At 46.5% G+C, this 15,184-nt stretch overlaps 1 protein-coding gene across 1 annotated transcript in view; it reads right to left on the bottom strand.

Moving 5' to 3' along the window:
- Positions 1-8,948: 8,948 nt before the first annotated feature.
- Positions 8,949-15,184, bottom strand: part of boc (BOC cell adhesion associated, oncogene regulated) — a gene marked incomplete at its 5' end in the record, with an annotated part of 27,660 nt that continues 21,424 nt past the window's right edge. The window contains 7 exons of the mRNA XM_084325853.1: positions 8,949-10,438; positions 10,596-10,747; positions 11,064-11,152; positions 11,539-11,804; positions 12,218-12,394; positions 13,314-13,536; positions 14,932-15,178. Of these exons, the coding sequence (XP_084181979.1) occupies positions 10,272-10,438; positions 10,596-10,747; positions 11,064-11,152; positions 11,539-11,804; positions 12,218-12,394; positions 13,314-13,536; positions 14,932-15,178 (1,321 nt within the window). The 3' untranslated portion in view covers positions 8,949-10,271. The remainder of the gene's footprint in view (positions 10,439-10,595; positions 10,748-11,063; positions 11,153-11,538; positions 11,805-12,217; positions 12,395-13,313; positions 13,537-14,931; positions 15,179-15,184) is intronic.

Below are 15,184 nucleotides of genomic sequence, written 5' to 3'. Positions count from 1 at the left end.
AAGACTTTGTACTTGCATGAGTCCGATTTGATCCAGGCGAGTACCGTCGTGGAATCTGACCACAGGATTGTTCTAGACACCGGTATGGTGAGCTCACGTTGGATGAGCGTGGCTAGGTGCGCTCCGGCTAGGGCTGCGCAGAGCTCTAGACGTGGGATAGATTGTTGCTTGCGTGGGGCTATTCTCGAGCGGGCGAGGACAAATGCTGTGTAGATCTCTCCCCCCTGGTCTTGGGCCCGCAAGTAGGCTACTGATCCGTATGCGACCTCTGAGGCGTCACTGAAGACGTGTAAGTCCATTTTACATGTCTCTGGCCTCACCGTGGGTGGGAAGTAGCTTCGGCGCATATTAACGCCTGGGAGTGAGTGGAGCTCCATCTCCCACTCTCTCCAGGTGGATGCAAGGTGTGCGGGAATGGGGTCGTCCCAGCCCTGGTCCTTGTCCCACAATGCTCGTACAATCATTTTTGCCCTGGTGGTGTACGGTAGAATACATCCTAGCGGGTCATATTGTCGGGCGAGTGTTGTGTACACACTCCGTCTGGTGGTCGGCGCCGCCGCCGGCCTTCCCTGCTCCGTAGTCAGGGGCTTGTGTCTGTAGTGAAGCGAATCTGTTTTGAATCGCCACACCAATCCCAGGGTCATCTCCTGGGCTTCTCCCGGGATTGTAGCCATCCAGGTCTCGCTGCTGGCTGCCTTGTCCTCGGAGGAGAGGCTGCGCAGTACTTGCGGATTGCTGCTGGCCCACTGCCTGAGATCAAAGCCGCCTTTGATCAATGAGGCGCAGAGTTTAATCAGGAGAGCCTCGGCTTCTTCCTGGGTTGAAAGGCTTTGTAGACAGTTGTCTACGTAGAAGCTGTTCTTTACGCTGTGTCGGACCTCTTCGTCCGCTGCTGGGTCCTCTGCTACATGTTTCTGTAGTGCAAATGTCGCACAGCAGGGGCTGCACGTCGTTCCGAAGGGGAGGACTTCCCATTGGTAGATGGCTGGGTGCTCATCTCCTGGCTTCTCTCTCCATAGGAACCGTAACAGGGGCTTGTCCGCCTCTACTAATCTCACCTGCAGGAACATTCCTTTAATGTCCCCGCTGATGGCCACCTTTTCCTGGCGGAAGCGGAGTAGAACGCCGAGTAGGGAGGGGCCGAGTGTGGGACCGGGCAGTAACTCTTTATTCAGATTTTGGGATCCGATCTGGTAGCTGCAGTTAAATACTATGCGGTCTTTACCGTTGTGATGGACCTTGTGGTGGGGCACGTACCACGATTCAGTGGTCTGGTCAGCCTCTTTAATGTCCATCTTTGTGACGTGTCCCGCTGTGATGAGCTTCTCAATCTCAGCGCGGTATACACTCTCTTGGGCGGGGTTCTTGGTTAAGCGCCGCTCCGTGTTCAGCAGGTACCGTTCTGTGGCGTCTGTCTTGGCGTGGAAAGTAGGCATTCCTTCTCGCCGCAGGAGTGGCGTGGCGTATCTCAACACGCCGTTGACCGGGACTCTTTTGGTCCCTGTCTCGAGGAGGTGAATGGCGTAAATGTCATCTTTAGAGCGAATGTCTTTCTTTCCGTTCTTAAAGGGCATTTGTTCCAAGGTCCATAGCCGCTCTACGTGTTGCAGGAGTGCGGTTTCTCCCTCTGTGACTCGGGAGTGGAGACATCTAGTGGCTGTACTTCGGTTGAGAGATTTGGCGAGCGGGCCTTGGAGAGTCCATCCCAAACGGGTCTCGACTGCTGCAGGGCAGCCTCGGGGTCCGGTATGAACCCGGTCTATCGGGACAATGAGGTCTGCATGGTCGGAGCCTATCAACAGGGTCGGCATAGCATTGTCTATGAGCGGGATCGGTAACTTGCGCAGATGTGCATATTTCTCCATCAGCTTGGCGACGGGGTATGTGTACCGCGACAGTCCTATTTCTTGGCTGGTGAAAGCGTCTGCAATCTGGTACCGTCGCTCAGGCTGGCCGCTTGCTGCGATAGAGAATGAGACATTCTCGCCCTTTATCGTCTTCAAATCTCGTCTTATTGTCCGAATTGTCATTTGGGTTTCGCTTCCCCGCAGCCCTAGCTGGGCCGCAGCGGAGGCGAGCAGCAGGGTCTTCTCTGACCCGTCATCGAGGACGGCGTAAGTGTCCAGGACTTTATTCTGGTAGCTTAGTGTCACACGCACTACTTTTAGGAGTACTCGGGCTCCACTGCTGCTGGCGGGATCGATGTACATGACGCTCGCTTTGCGGCTGGGTGGTGCAGGTGAAGGGCGCCGTCTGTTACTGTCGTGAAGTATGTCCAGATGGGCTCCATCGCACTTGGTGCACCTTTTCTTTAAGCGGCATTCGGCTGCCATGTGTGAGCGCGCACAGCGAAAACAGCGCTTGTTGGACTTTATCCATTGACCTGCTTCCTCCGCGTTCAGCTTGGGGAAGGAGTCACATTGCGCTAGCCAGTGTTCTTTCTCACAGTAGGGGCACACTATCTTCCACTTCTCCGTTCTGGAGGGGGTACTGTGGCTCCTGCTGCTCGGTACTGACTCCGATTGGTGCATCACAGTCACCGATCTTCTTCCATCATTTAGTCGTCTGGTTCCTTCTCTGGAGCCAGGGGTGCTCCGTCCGAATGTATCTAGCCGTAGGCTGCTGACTTCTCTCGCCAGGAAGTCTGCTAGATCGAGGAGGTTCGGTTCGGGGCCATTCGGGTCTCTGTGGTCCCTCTGCCGCCTAAAGCGCTCCTGACGAGCGGGCGGCAGCTTCTCCAGGATCCTTTCCACATTTGAGTTGGCGTAAAGTTCATGCCTCCCCTTCTCTCTTTGCGCTCCCAACATCCCTACCAGGGACTGCACTCTGATGGACAGGTCGTCCAGTGCTCGATTGTCTATTGCTGGGGGTAAGCGGTCGATGTGTCGGATCTCCTGGATCACGTAATCCCATATGCGCCCATACCTCTGGTCCAATGCTACCAGCGCTGCTGTGTATGGGGTGGTGGAAGTCGCATAGGCGAGCGCTATATTATGTGCGCGGGGTACCTTTAAGTGCTTCAGTAGGATGGCGTACTTGTGGCGTTCATCCAATACATCCACCAACATGGTCTCCAGACACATGCGGAGTTCTGTATACTGGGCCCGGTTCTCTTGGGTGAAGTCGGGTACCATAGGCGTGCCAATGTATGACGCTGACTGTGGATACATCGGCGAGCGTTGGGGGAGAGGCCTCCTAGGCGAGTCTCCTCCCGCTCCTTGGTATGGGCTGGTACCGGCAGTGTACCATGGCCCGCTTGTCCAGGTGCTGTTCCTCGGTGCGGGTCGTGCGTCGTGCTCACCCGTGTATAGAGTCGGGGGTCTGTAGCGCAGCTCCGCGGGAGTATAGCCTGGGCTGTACCGGACCTCCTGGTCCGGTAGAGTACTGTGCTGTCTTCGGGCGTGGTTCTCCTCCTCTTCCTCTTCGTCTTCAGTTAGGTCATCCAGTGCTTGTAGTCTCTGGTTTAGCCTCTCCACAGGATATGCTGCTCCTTCCCGGTTGCTAGGTCTCGCTTGGACCGGTGGGGGGAGGTGGTCTGTGGGGGGTATAGACCTCGTCTGTTGGTCAAGTTCAGGGTTGTTTACTCGGCTAGGGGATGCCGCCCTGGAGGTGTGTCTAGACGAGTTCCTGGAGCCTCTGGTGGAGGGAGAGGGTGTTGTCCGTCTGATCAGCTGTTCTATTAGTTGCGACTGCTGTCTGTCGCGCGCTGCGTCCCGTTGAGCACCGGCTCGTTCTCGGGCCACATTCTCTTCCATCTGAATGCGTCTTATTTCTAGACGTATCTGCTCGTGTTCGCTTCGCTGCTGGATCTGCAGTCGGTCGCGTTCAGCAGCGGCGTTCAGGCTGATGAGGAAGGCCTGCTGTAGGGTCCTCTCTGCCTCTGGAGAAGGCGGTTGTATAGGGGAGCCTTCCCTCGGGGGTACTCCTTGCGGAGCCTTGGAGCTCTATCTCCACGGTGCTCTCCCCGTCTTCTTCCGTGCCGAGTTCTCTCTCGGTAGCGTTGTATTCCTCCCGGGACTCATCGGGGACTACTTCTTCACTACTGGCGGGGTGTGAAGTCATGTCTGGTTCCCACTGCTCCCCACCGTGAACTTGGTCAGTTACATTAGAGCCCGTAGGGGCCTCTATGGTCGGGGTAGTCTGGGCGTTGGGGTTAGACATACTTTTACTTTCTAGTTTTACCGCGTTTACTGTTAGTAGAAGACTAGGTTGTTGACTGACAGCGTAAGCCTCTAAGTACTGAGGGAGCCGTCGTTCGCGCTGCGGGCGTTGGTTAGGAGGATCGTTTCGTGGAGTGTTCATCATAGGCCATTTCAATATTAATAACACTATATTAATATTACACTGATTACCATCCGGCTCGAAGGACCAATTGTAACTGAGGGGTACAATTCCCTGACTGTATTACTAGATATGATACTTACTACCACTACCTTTGTACTTAATATTCGGCCACCCAGTACACGGCATAAATATATTATCATGAACACTCTCACGTAGATGAAACGGATCCAACACAAATGTACGAATTAGAAACAGGTCTTTATTCCTACACAGCGATGGTGTGTAGAATAAGCACTTAATCACTTAATTACATTTATGGATTGAAATAGTATGCACTTTTATGGCAAGGAGTATTCGTCGGTATATCAATAGAGAATGTCCAATCTCTGAAGGCGCAGGTGGTAAATATACGACCTGGAATAGTTAAGGAATAACAGCAATGATACTTTAATGATTATACTAGATACACTAGAGGGGGTTAATCCGGTCGCTTGTAAGCCGACAGGAGTAGGAGGGGGGGGGGTAGAATCCGGCTGCCTCGTCCGGCCAAGGGTATCCCAGGTGAACCCACTGTAGTGCCGTTCAATGCGCCGGCGATCCTTGGACCACAGATGAAAGCAGGTGGACTCTTTGTGGGCCGGCTCTCTCCGGTCCACGGGGGAGAGACGTGAAGCGACCTCGTCTTGCAGAGCGTCTCCTCACCTTGCGTCCTCTCCAGGGGGGGGGGGTTCCAACACACGGCAGTGTCGGGGGTCTTTATCCATGGAATAATCAAAGTATCCAAAGCATAATCCGTGCCTGGGAAGGCGGGCTGTCGTCGGTAGAATAATCCGGTATACAGGTCCACTCGCTCGTCGGCTCTGGGGCTCCTCGGGTGCAGCTTCACATAGGGTCAACCACCCTGGGTAAGCAGCCAGTTCTCTGCCCGAAACGATGGGGTACTGACTACGGTAGTATTCTCACCGCACGAAGCACTATATATTAACAGACTATTATTAGCTTAATAGACTACGTCCAACTCGACGATATAGTGCCAAATATGACTATTCAAATATTAATATACACGATGTCTCAATACCGATGGTAGGCGAACTTGGCCTTACTCCCACACGTGGCGTCGCGGGGAGGCTTTACGTCTGTGACTCTATTGGAGGGTAAGAAACTGGACTGAAAAGAAAGTCCTACTTTAGTAGCGCAGTATATATACGCACTATGAACAAATAGTCCCATTAGTGGTGCGGTAGCCAAATTCCTACGCGGAACTAGGACTTGTTCGTACATGTCGAGCGGTACGTTTGAACTGGGTCTGAGGGGTATGGCAGCCTGGCACCAAGGTCTCGACCAATAGTAGAATGGAGACTATTATGGGATGTTCAGTAGGCTAGAATGGATATTCAATGCATATTGTACAAGGAATATACAAGGGATATCAGGGAATATTAGAGAATATACAAATACAATTAAATATATATATATAAATAAATATATATATTCGGTTTAATCTGGCCCTTCACAACACTAATAATTGAGATGCTCTTTGCCATCTTAGCTCAATGTGGAACGCTCTTAAAGAGCACCTACGGGAGGCTGCAATTCTAAACTGGCCACCGTAAATGTCCAAACCCCCCCACCCCCTCCTAATAGACAGTCTCCTCCCCACCGCATGTATATATTCCCTCCCCACTGTATGTATATTTCTCTCCCACCCACCCACCCCCTTCTAATGTACAGTCTCCTCCCCACCGTATGTATATAGTCTCTCCCCACCGTATGTATATTTATCTCCCACCCACCCACCCCCTCCTAATGTACAGTCCCCTCCCCATCATATGTATATACTCTGTCAGGATCTATGGGTAACAGTACTGTATATTTGCATATCGTATATGTCACAAATGTAACAGTACTAAATACCTGTATGTCATGTATGTCCCTATGCCATAAATGTCATGTATGTTGTGTATGTCATAAATGTCACTATGAATTGAAAATGGGGGACCCTGATGTAAACAAGACAAATGTCTTTCTCTGGTCTGCATCCCCTTAACAATTGTGTGTATTGAGCCGTACTGTATTGTACCCATTCTGCAATCTGTTAAATAAAGTTTTCATTCATTCAGCCCTCACATATTCTTTATGGGGTTTCCAGCAGAGTTTATGGTCTAAAATCACTCCCAGGAATTTATTTTCATATACTCTTTCTATTCTATTATTATCTATTATCAACTGAATGTCTGTTTTTATCTGGCGGTTTCCAAACACCATACATTTTGTTTTATTTAGATTTAAAGATAATTTATTTATATCAAACCAGAGTTTGTATTTATTCATTTCTATTGTTAAGACAGTCATAAGCTGCTGGATGTCCTCCCCTGTACATAACATCAGCAAATAGTACACACTTCAATACATTTGACACCGAGCACAAATCATTAATATATAGATTAAACAGTTTGGGTCCCAGAACCGAGCCTTGAGGGACTCCACACATTATTTTCATACATCTAGATTTGCAATCTCCAAGTTGTACAATTTGTTCTCTGTTTTTTATGTAGCTTTTAAGCCAATCTGACACAACCCCTCTAAAGCCATATTTGACCATTTTCCTTATGAGGATTTTGTGATCTATTGTGTCAAAGGCCTTCTTCAAGTCTACAAAGACTCCAACTGTGTATAACTTTGTATGTTTGTTATTATTTCTTCAGTTAATTCAATCAATGCCATTGAGGGCAAAACCGTATTGGTTCTCAGTTAGTAAGTTATTATTTTCTATAAAGTGATCCAACCTGTCCACAAATAATTTCTCCAATACTTTTGAGAACTGTGAGAGCAAGGAAATTGGTCTGTAGTTTGTGAAGTGTTCTTTATTGCCTGCTTTGTAGACTGGGATGACCTTTGCCTTTTTCATTTTATTTGGGAATACACCATTCCTGAATGACAAATTGCATATGAAGGTAAACGGTTTTACTATGGTATCCATTGTTTTTTTAACAAGTGACATGCTTAGGTCATTACAGTCAGTAGATGTCTTGTTTTTGCATTTGCTAACAGTTTCCATAACTTCCTGTTCCTCCACAGCTCTCAAGAACATAGAGTTTGGGTTACAGAAACCCCACTCATCGGCTGGCACATTTTCCTCTGTATCTGCTGTTATAATTTCATTTGCCAGTGTGGGTCCTATATTAACAAAGAAGTCACCCTGTGCACTCTGGGGGCCACTGGCACTTATATGCACATGTTTTGGGAATGTCCACCAGTGGCTTGATTTTAGAAAACCATAACCACTAAGCTTTCGGATATATGTGACCTGACAATTCCACTATCCACAACAACACTACTCCTGAATGATATCTCCCAGGTGCCGGCTCCTACAACAAAATGTTTTAGCGGGAGTTACAGCCAGGGGCGTAGCTGGGGGGGGGTAGCTTAGGATGATTCCAAGGGCCCAGCACTTTTTTTTCTTTTACTAGACATCACTCAGGTGTATTATTGATGCTCTCATTGATACTGTTTTTTTCTGAAGTGTGTGTGTGTGTGTGAGATATATAGAGAGAGAGGGGGGGCTTTGGTAGACTATTGCATTGGTCCATTCATTGAAGATGAACGCAATGCGACATCCTTTACTAGGCTCACCCACCAACAGTGCAGGTGCTGAACTGCTGATCCGAATGTATAGGTAAAAACCATATTATGCGTTTTCATCAATAAAAAAATGGCACAAAAAAATTTGGCTCGCGCTTACGCGCGCTCGCATTCACTGGGGGCCTACAAATACATTCTTTCATGGGGCCCAGAATCTGGAGCTACACCCCTGGTTACAGCAGCCAAAAAACTGATAGCTAGATGGAAACAACCCGAAAAACGTGCAATAATCAATTGGGTTTTAACATTCGTAGATGTAATTTGTTTGGAGAACTCCACAGCTCGGGTAATTGGAGTTAAAGAATCTAACATTGGTTTGTGGGCGTCGGCAGCTGAGAGTAAAATCCATGATCTAGCAGCAAAGCGGGGTCGGGATGTTGGTCCTGATATGTCCTGGGGTGGGAGTGGAGGAAGAAATTTATTTTGTAATGTCTGTGGCAATATAATTTTATTTTTTATATTGTTTTTATTATTTCTAATTTATCTCTATATGGGATGGGATATTTTGGACCCTTAATGTTGAGTTTGGTGGTTTGCGGTCTCGGGCTGGTGGGGGGTCGGAGTGGTTCGGGGTCTCGGAGTGTTAAAGAGGCATGATGCTCTGACTCACTGGGGCGCTGGACTCTGGGTCCTCATGGGGTGGGGACCGTGGAGGTCAGGACGGGGGCTCGGGATGTTTCACTTTGATGTGCTGTGATGTCGTCTTTTGTATTAATATTGTATTGTGTCTTGTTTCATGTGAAAATAAGAAAATAAAAAATGTGATCACAAAAAAATAAAGACATAGTTGAATTAGAAAATAAAATGTGAGGTTGGCATTTGGTTTATATAAAAGTTTAAACATGTAACCGTGTATATGTAAAACTGGATGGATGCTAGCGTTAGGCAGCAACTACAGTGATGTAGTGTATGACTGCATTCTTGTATCCATATCCATTTCTTTCAGTCTAAGATTTATGAGTTGAACCGAACCATGTTCAGATTCAGAGCACCAGCCGCAACACAGACACAAGAGAGGATGATCATGATTTCATAAGCTTTATTTACATGCAATAGTGCTCCAGCCTGTGTAACCATGATAATGGCTACACTAACAAAAAAAAGAGTAAAGATTCGGGAACTCCTTCATTTTGATCTCAGATGCCTCTGGGAAAGGCTAATACTTGTGCACCAATTTGCGAGGGAACGATAATAAGTGACACACCAGTCAAATATCCCCCCACTTGGCAGTCTTTTGGTGACCAGCAAAACGGTAAACAAGTGGTTTTCGGTCTACATTGAGGTTCAGCTTATGTGTGACTGAGTTAAAGATGTCTTCCAGAATCTCTCCCATTCAGTGATAAAAAAACAAAAAAACAAAAAAAAAACAGGCTCCTAAAAAAATAAATAACTATACAATATATAATCTCTTTTGAACACTATACTACTGAAGCAGAATGCTTTTATGTTGCATACATTTGTTAATAGTTTGTTAATGATGAACAATGCATATAAGACATTTGTTATTTTCTATACAAAACGGCAGACGAGACGGTTGCGTGTCGAAACCTCGGTAAAGCAACACGACGTGACGGAGGAAGGAGCGCCACGGAAATACAGCATTCAGGATAATCCAAATGGTCCCTTTGTTTCAGCTCACTTAAAGCTAACAAGGTAACGACGTGACGTCTACGTAAGGAGGTTTGCTCGGCTAATGACTTGAGGAGTGGGTCTAGAGCTGAATTGCTGTTGGTGTTTGCATATCATACAGGTATGATTGGTTCTAATAGTATTTGCAAAAATATTATTTATTTTAAACCTATCGGAGTGCCAGATGGGTAGCGGTTATCACGGCAAGTTGTCAGTCGGTGACAAGTATACTAAATGTACTATGAAATACTTCCCAATGATTGGGTAAACCTTTTGGGACCTCATTGTATTGTTGTGTGTTAGCTGGCACTTACATCGTTTATGACAAAGCATTAACAAGTAGGCTTTTTGCAAATACTACAGGACCATGTTCTGTCATACTGACAGCTGTATTATAGGAGAAACCCCCTCCAGCTTTGAGGTACCGCTGACTGAAATCTTAATGTAGGAAATCATATCTCAGACACGGTTTGCTCCCCAAGAAATGCAGACATGACTTGAGATTCCAACACGAGAACAGCATCACAACATGGTACCCTTTGTCCAGAGGAGAGAGGAGAAGGATGTACCAATAAGAGTCTTTTTCAATATGAAAATAACCTTATATACAGTAGAACAAAAATACACTTTTATGTACAAAAGTATAAATATATAAATATCTGTGATACAAAAATAAATATTTTCTCTTGTTTGTTTTTTGTATGTTTGACAGTCTCTTATGCATCTGTAGAGCCCGCTGTCCCATCAGCCTCCGAGGAGGCTTCACTCGGGAGGATGTTCACTTCCTGTACTGTTGCATCTTGGGATTGTGGTGTTGTGGCTGTCGATGATGCAGTGAAGTTCCCCTCATCTTCCAGAGATAAAAGAGGAAAGGAGGGCGGCTCTAATGAGAGAGGGAGGGAGAACAAGTCAGCCACCTGCAGATCAAATTTGTGCAGCCCAACATATATGACAGTAATTTAAGGACGCAGATTTTAAGATTTAAAAAATAAGAATGTTTTTGGCAGGGTACAGCCCTAATTGGTGGAACAGGCACATACCTTGAGTGATGTCATCCTCCTCCAATATGTTGCCATCATAAAAGTGGGCGTCACAATCTAGTTCCAGTGAGGCGATTGGATGATGGGAGGTGTCAAGGAGGTGAAGGGTGGAGTCGTCTGGATAGCAGTTTTCTCCGTGGTGCCCGGGACCACTGTGAAAGACAGGAGTGTACGAATATTTATAAATATTTATGCACAAATTAACCTCAAACGTGATGATTTACTCAAATTTGCACTGTCCACACTATATTGAGATGAATGTTGAGACTTCAATTTTGAGTATTCAGCTTTAGCCAACTTTCTAAAATACTTGATAAATACTCATGGATAAATATATATTTTTTATCCGGCTCCTGTAAGTTGTCATTTGGCTTCACTCCAATGAGGATAGAGAAGAAGCTTTGTCAAATATTGTACAAGGGTTGTGTGTGAAAACAAACAACAACAACGGCAAGGTTGCATGTGTACCAGGTAGAGTAGTGGTAGATGGGCAGGTGTCCGTTAGACAGCGTCTGTGGCAACAGCGTGTCACACTCCATATCGCAATCCATCCCCTCCTGCAAACAACAGATGTCTAACGGTTAGACTCATTCTCAACACTTAACAATGAACACTAAATAAACATAAAGATATGGTCACATTAATTGAACCCTTGAGTCGAAGAGACATACGAGTCCATTTGAAGTTTTCAGACGAACAATATTTTCAAACATCCATGGTTAAAGACAGTAGAGGTTAAGGTTGAGTATCTCATTGTCACGCCCAAGTGATTGAGTTTATAACTGCAATGCATAAATACACAAGCTTTCTAAAACATTTTAAAAACTGACTTATAATGGTTCTTTGTCTCAGTGGTTCAATGAACTTGCACCCAAGGTTTAGCCTAAAAACAAACCAAGTAAGTTACATTATGGCCCTTCCAAATGTCAAGTCAGGCTTTTACCTGGTGCAGTCCCGGGTGGCAGTGTGTGGGGTAGTGATGTTTGCCGTTGGGGATGTATTCTCCGTTGGGGATGTATTCTCCATTGGGGATGTACTCTCCGTTGGGGATGTACTCTCCGTTGGGGGGGTATACAGCATGCGAAGGAGCCATATGGGGGTCCAGGGGGCAGTGCCCGACCAGCGCCATTCCCTGGAGGGGCACCATGGTGTACTGGCAGGAGGACACAGGCGAGGCCACAGCCGGAAAACACAGGTCCGATGTTTGCTCTGGAACGAGAACAGGATGAACACGATTATACAGACGCAGAGGACACAGACTTATTGTTGAGAATGCTGGTGATCGTGACATCATATCCTCGACCTCGCCCAGGTCTTTAGAAAATCAGGTCTTGAGACACGATGACACCGTGATCACGTTCCTTTAATAACAACATGGACGTTAGGTAACTGCTGGACCGGCGCCAGGGGACCAGAGTCCTATTTGTACTGAGCAGACGTGCCGGTCCCTTGACAGCCCTGAGTGGTTCACTTCAATCTGCGTAATATAGACCAATTTGACATGTCGCCATTGTAAATAAGAATTTGTTCTTTATGACATACCTTATTGTCTCTCTCTGGAGAAGACGATAAGCTAATTTCCCAAAATGTTGGCGTGTTCCTTTAAATAGAAAAAAACTCACTCTGCTTGGCCCAGGCCCTCCAGAGGCAGAATGGGATGAAGGCTACGATGATGAAGACGAAGGCTCCCAGGACCACTCCGACTATGAGGTAGGGAAGGTCACTGGGGCGGGGAACTGATCCAGGAGGCTCCGGACGGAATGGAGTGTCGGACGGAAGGGGCTGCTGGTTGTAACGAGCTGCAGGGGGGAAACAGGAAGTTAGAGATACGACGGCAACATGGCAGAGCTGTCTTTATCATAACACAACATAAATAACCATAAAAGGAGTCAGTCTAGGTTCCAGCTAATAACACAACATAAAGAGTCAGTCTAGGTTCCAGCTAATAACACAACATAAAGAGTCAGTCTAGGTTCCAGCTAATAACACAACATAAAGAGTCAGTCTAGGTTCCAGCTAATAACACAACATAAAGAGTCAGTCTAGGTTCCAGCTAATAACACAACATAAAGAGTCAGTCTAGGTTCCAGCTAATAACACAACATAAAGAGTCAGTCTAGGTTCCAGCTAATAACACAACATAAAGAGTCAGTCTAGGTTCCAGCTAATAACACAACATAAAGAGTCAGTCTAGGTTCCAGCTAATAACACAACATAAAGAGTCAGTCTAGGTTCCAGATAATAACACAACATAAAGAGTCAGTCTAGGTTCCAGGCACCAACACATGCAAGGTTTTCCCCCTGGGCCCCACAGTTAAGAGATTCAAAAACAACGTACCAACAACCTGGAAGAGGTCATTTTAAGTAACAAGTACTCTATAAAGTTACTCGAATTTCCTCTGTGGAATCTAGAAGTCATATTTGGGAGGTGCCTAGAGTCCATCTGAAATCATTAGCGTAGCAACAATACGGGGCTGACTCCAAAATGGCGCAGTTTAAAGCACAGCTATTATCAAGTAAGAAAGATATTATAAAAGGGTCCAAAACTGCAGGAAAATCTCCTTTTAATCAATCCATGTAGAGGCATAAAGAACATCCCGTGCTATCAGAACGACAGAGAGAGAGAGAGAGAGAGAGAGAGAGAGAGAGAGAGAGAGAGAGAGAGAGAGAGAGAGAGAGAGAGAGAGAGAGAGAGAGAGAGAGAGAGAGAAGGCTCACCTTTGGTCTCCAGGATCACCACGTTGCCGAACTCGCTCTCCCCGCCCTCGTTGAAGCACTGCATCTTGATGTCGTAGGCGGTCTCCGGCTGCAGGTCGGTGATGGAGTGCCAGTAGCGGTCTCCCTCCACCACGTCTTTCTTGTAGTCGCTGTCGTTGTCGCTGTCCGTCGGCCGGTAGAAGATGTAGAAGCCATAGATGGGCGTGTTGTTGAGGGGAGTGTACTGGTGAGAGAGAACACACGTGTACGTGTTAGCTACTGTATATTCCTGAGACACACACACACACACACACACACACACACACACACACACACACACACACACACACACACACACACACACACACACACACACACACACACACACACACACACACACACACACACACACACACACACACACACACACACAGGCACAATAACCCTACAAGTCAAAATCCCTGACTTGTTGACTCTTCTATTAGATCTATCAGATGTATTGTCATCAAACAGCACAAGTACAGTAGAACAAAAATTAGTTTGGCATCCAACCTTGGCGCAAAAGGGGCGTAAGTGACATTTTCAGAATTTTACAGGAGAACAAAGACAAATGCCAAACTCAATTGAAGGTTCCCACTCACGCCTTTATGTTTTTGCCTTTATTTGAAAAAGTTAAATTATAGTGAACTTATCCTTCTACCATTTGATAGAGCTCATCAAGAGCTTTAAAATTATATATAAAACCTGAGGTGTCACTTACGCCCCTTCTGCGCCAAGCCCTCGAATTGCACTTTACTTTACATTTGCAAGATTTTGCGCCAAGCCCTCGATTGTAACCGGGTATAAAATATATAAATGAGTACTACTGAGTAATGGTGCTAATCAGATGTATGTACAAAGTTGTAATATTAATATTAATATACAGGTATAGAGACAATATGGTAGTAGTCGTACTGGCCAGCAGCGTAACGAACTAGTAAGAGTAGGTAAGGGATATGTATACGGACAATTTCCATGAGCAAGATTCTTCAGTCTATGCTCAAATGTTAATTTTTTTTTTCATTTTTGTGATTGTCCCTGGTATCGTTTTGATAGTTGCTTTGGTTTGGTTACTGATGCTTGGGACAAACTGTATTTAATAATTATTATTTCATTATTCTGGTACATCGATCTACTAGCAGATAAGCTTGATCGCTTAAACCAAGCTAAACTCTTGAACTGGTTGAGAAAAAAAATACTTCAAGGAGATTTTCCAGGCCTGGGAACCACTATTTTCAAATCCTAATGACTTTATCAGACTTTCTGTGACATTTTACTAGACTTTCATCTATCCAATGGTATGCAAGAGAAAACTATCTCTCTCTTTCTCTCTCTATCCCCTTTCTTTCTTTCTTTCTTTCTTTCTTCTCGCTCTCTCCCCTTTCTCCCTCTGTCTATCCTGCTCTGTCCCTCTCCCTGTCTCTCCCCTTTCTCTCTGTCTATCCTGCTCTGTCTCTCTCTCTCTCCATCTCTCTCTCCCCCCTCTCTCTCTCTCTCTCCCCCCCCCCCTCTCTCTCTCTCTCTCTCTCTCTCTCTCTCTCTCTCTCTCTCTCCCCCCCTCTCTCTCTCACACACACCCTCTGTTCCCCTATTGCCTCACCGTCCATTTGAGTATGATGGTGGTCTCGTTGATGGCCTCGTTGTATGTGATGTAGGGTCCGTCTACGGGCCGCTCGTTGGTCCTGCCGCCCACCACGGTGTAGGCCTTGGAGGGGGCGCTGGGAGGGCTGGAGCCAATGACGTTCACCGCCACCACGCGGAACTTATAGGACGTACCTACAGCCAGGAGACGCTCATCATTAGTGTTGGGTTTCTGGCTGTCGTGGGCTGTGGATGAAAATCTATGTCTGGTG

The sequence above is a fragment of the Notolepis coatsorum genome (genome assembly GCF_963971535.1).
Source record: "Notolepis coatsorum genome assembly, chromosome: 12".
Classification (NCBI taxonomy): Eukaryota; Metazoa; Chordata; class Actinopteri; order Aulopiformes; family Paralepididae; genus Notolepis; species Notolepis coatsorum.
The sequence above is the reverse complement of the archived record's forward strand: the minus strand, read 5'-3'. Positions and strand labels throughout refer to the sequence as shown.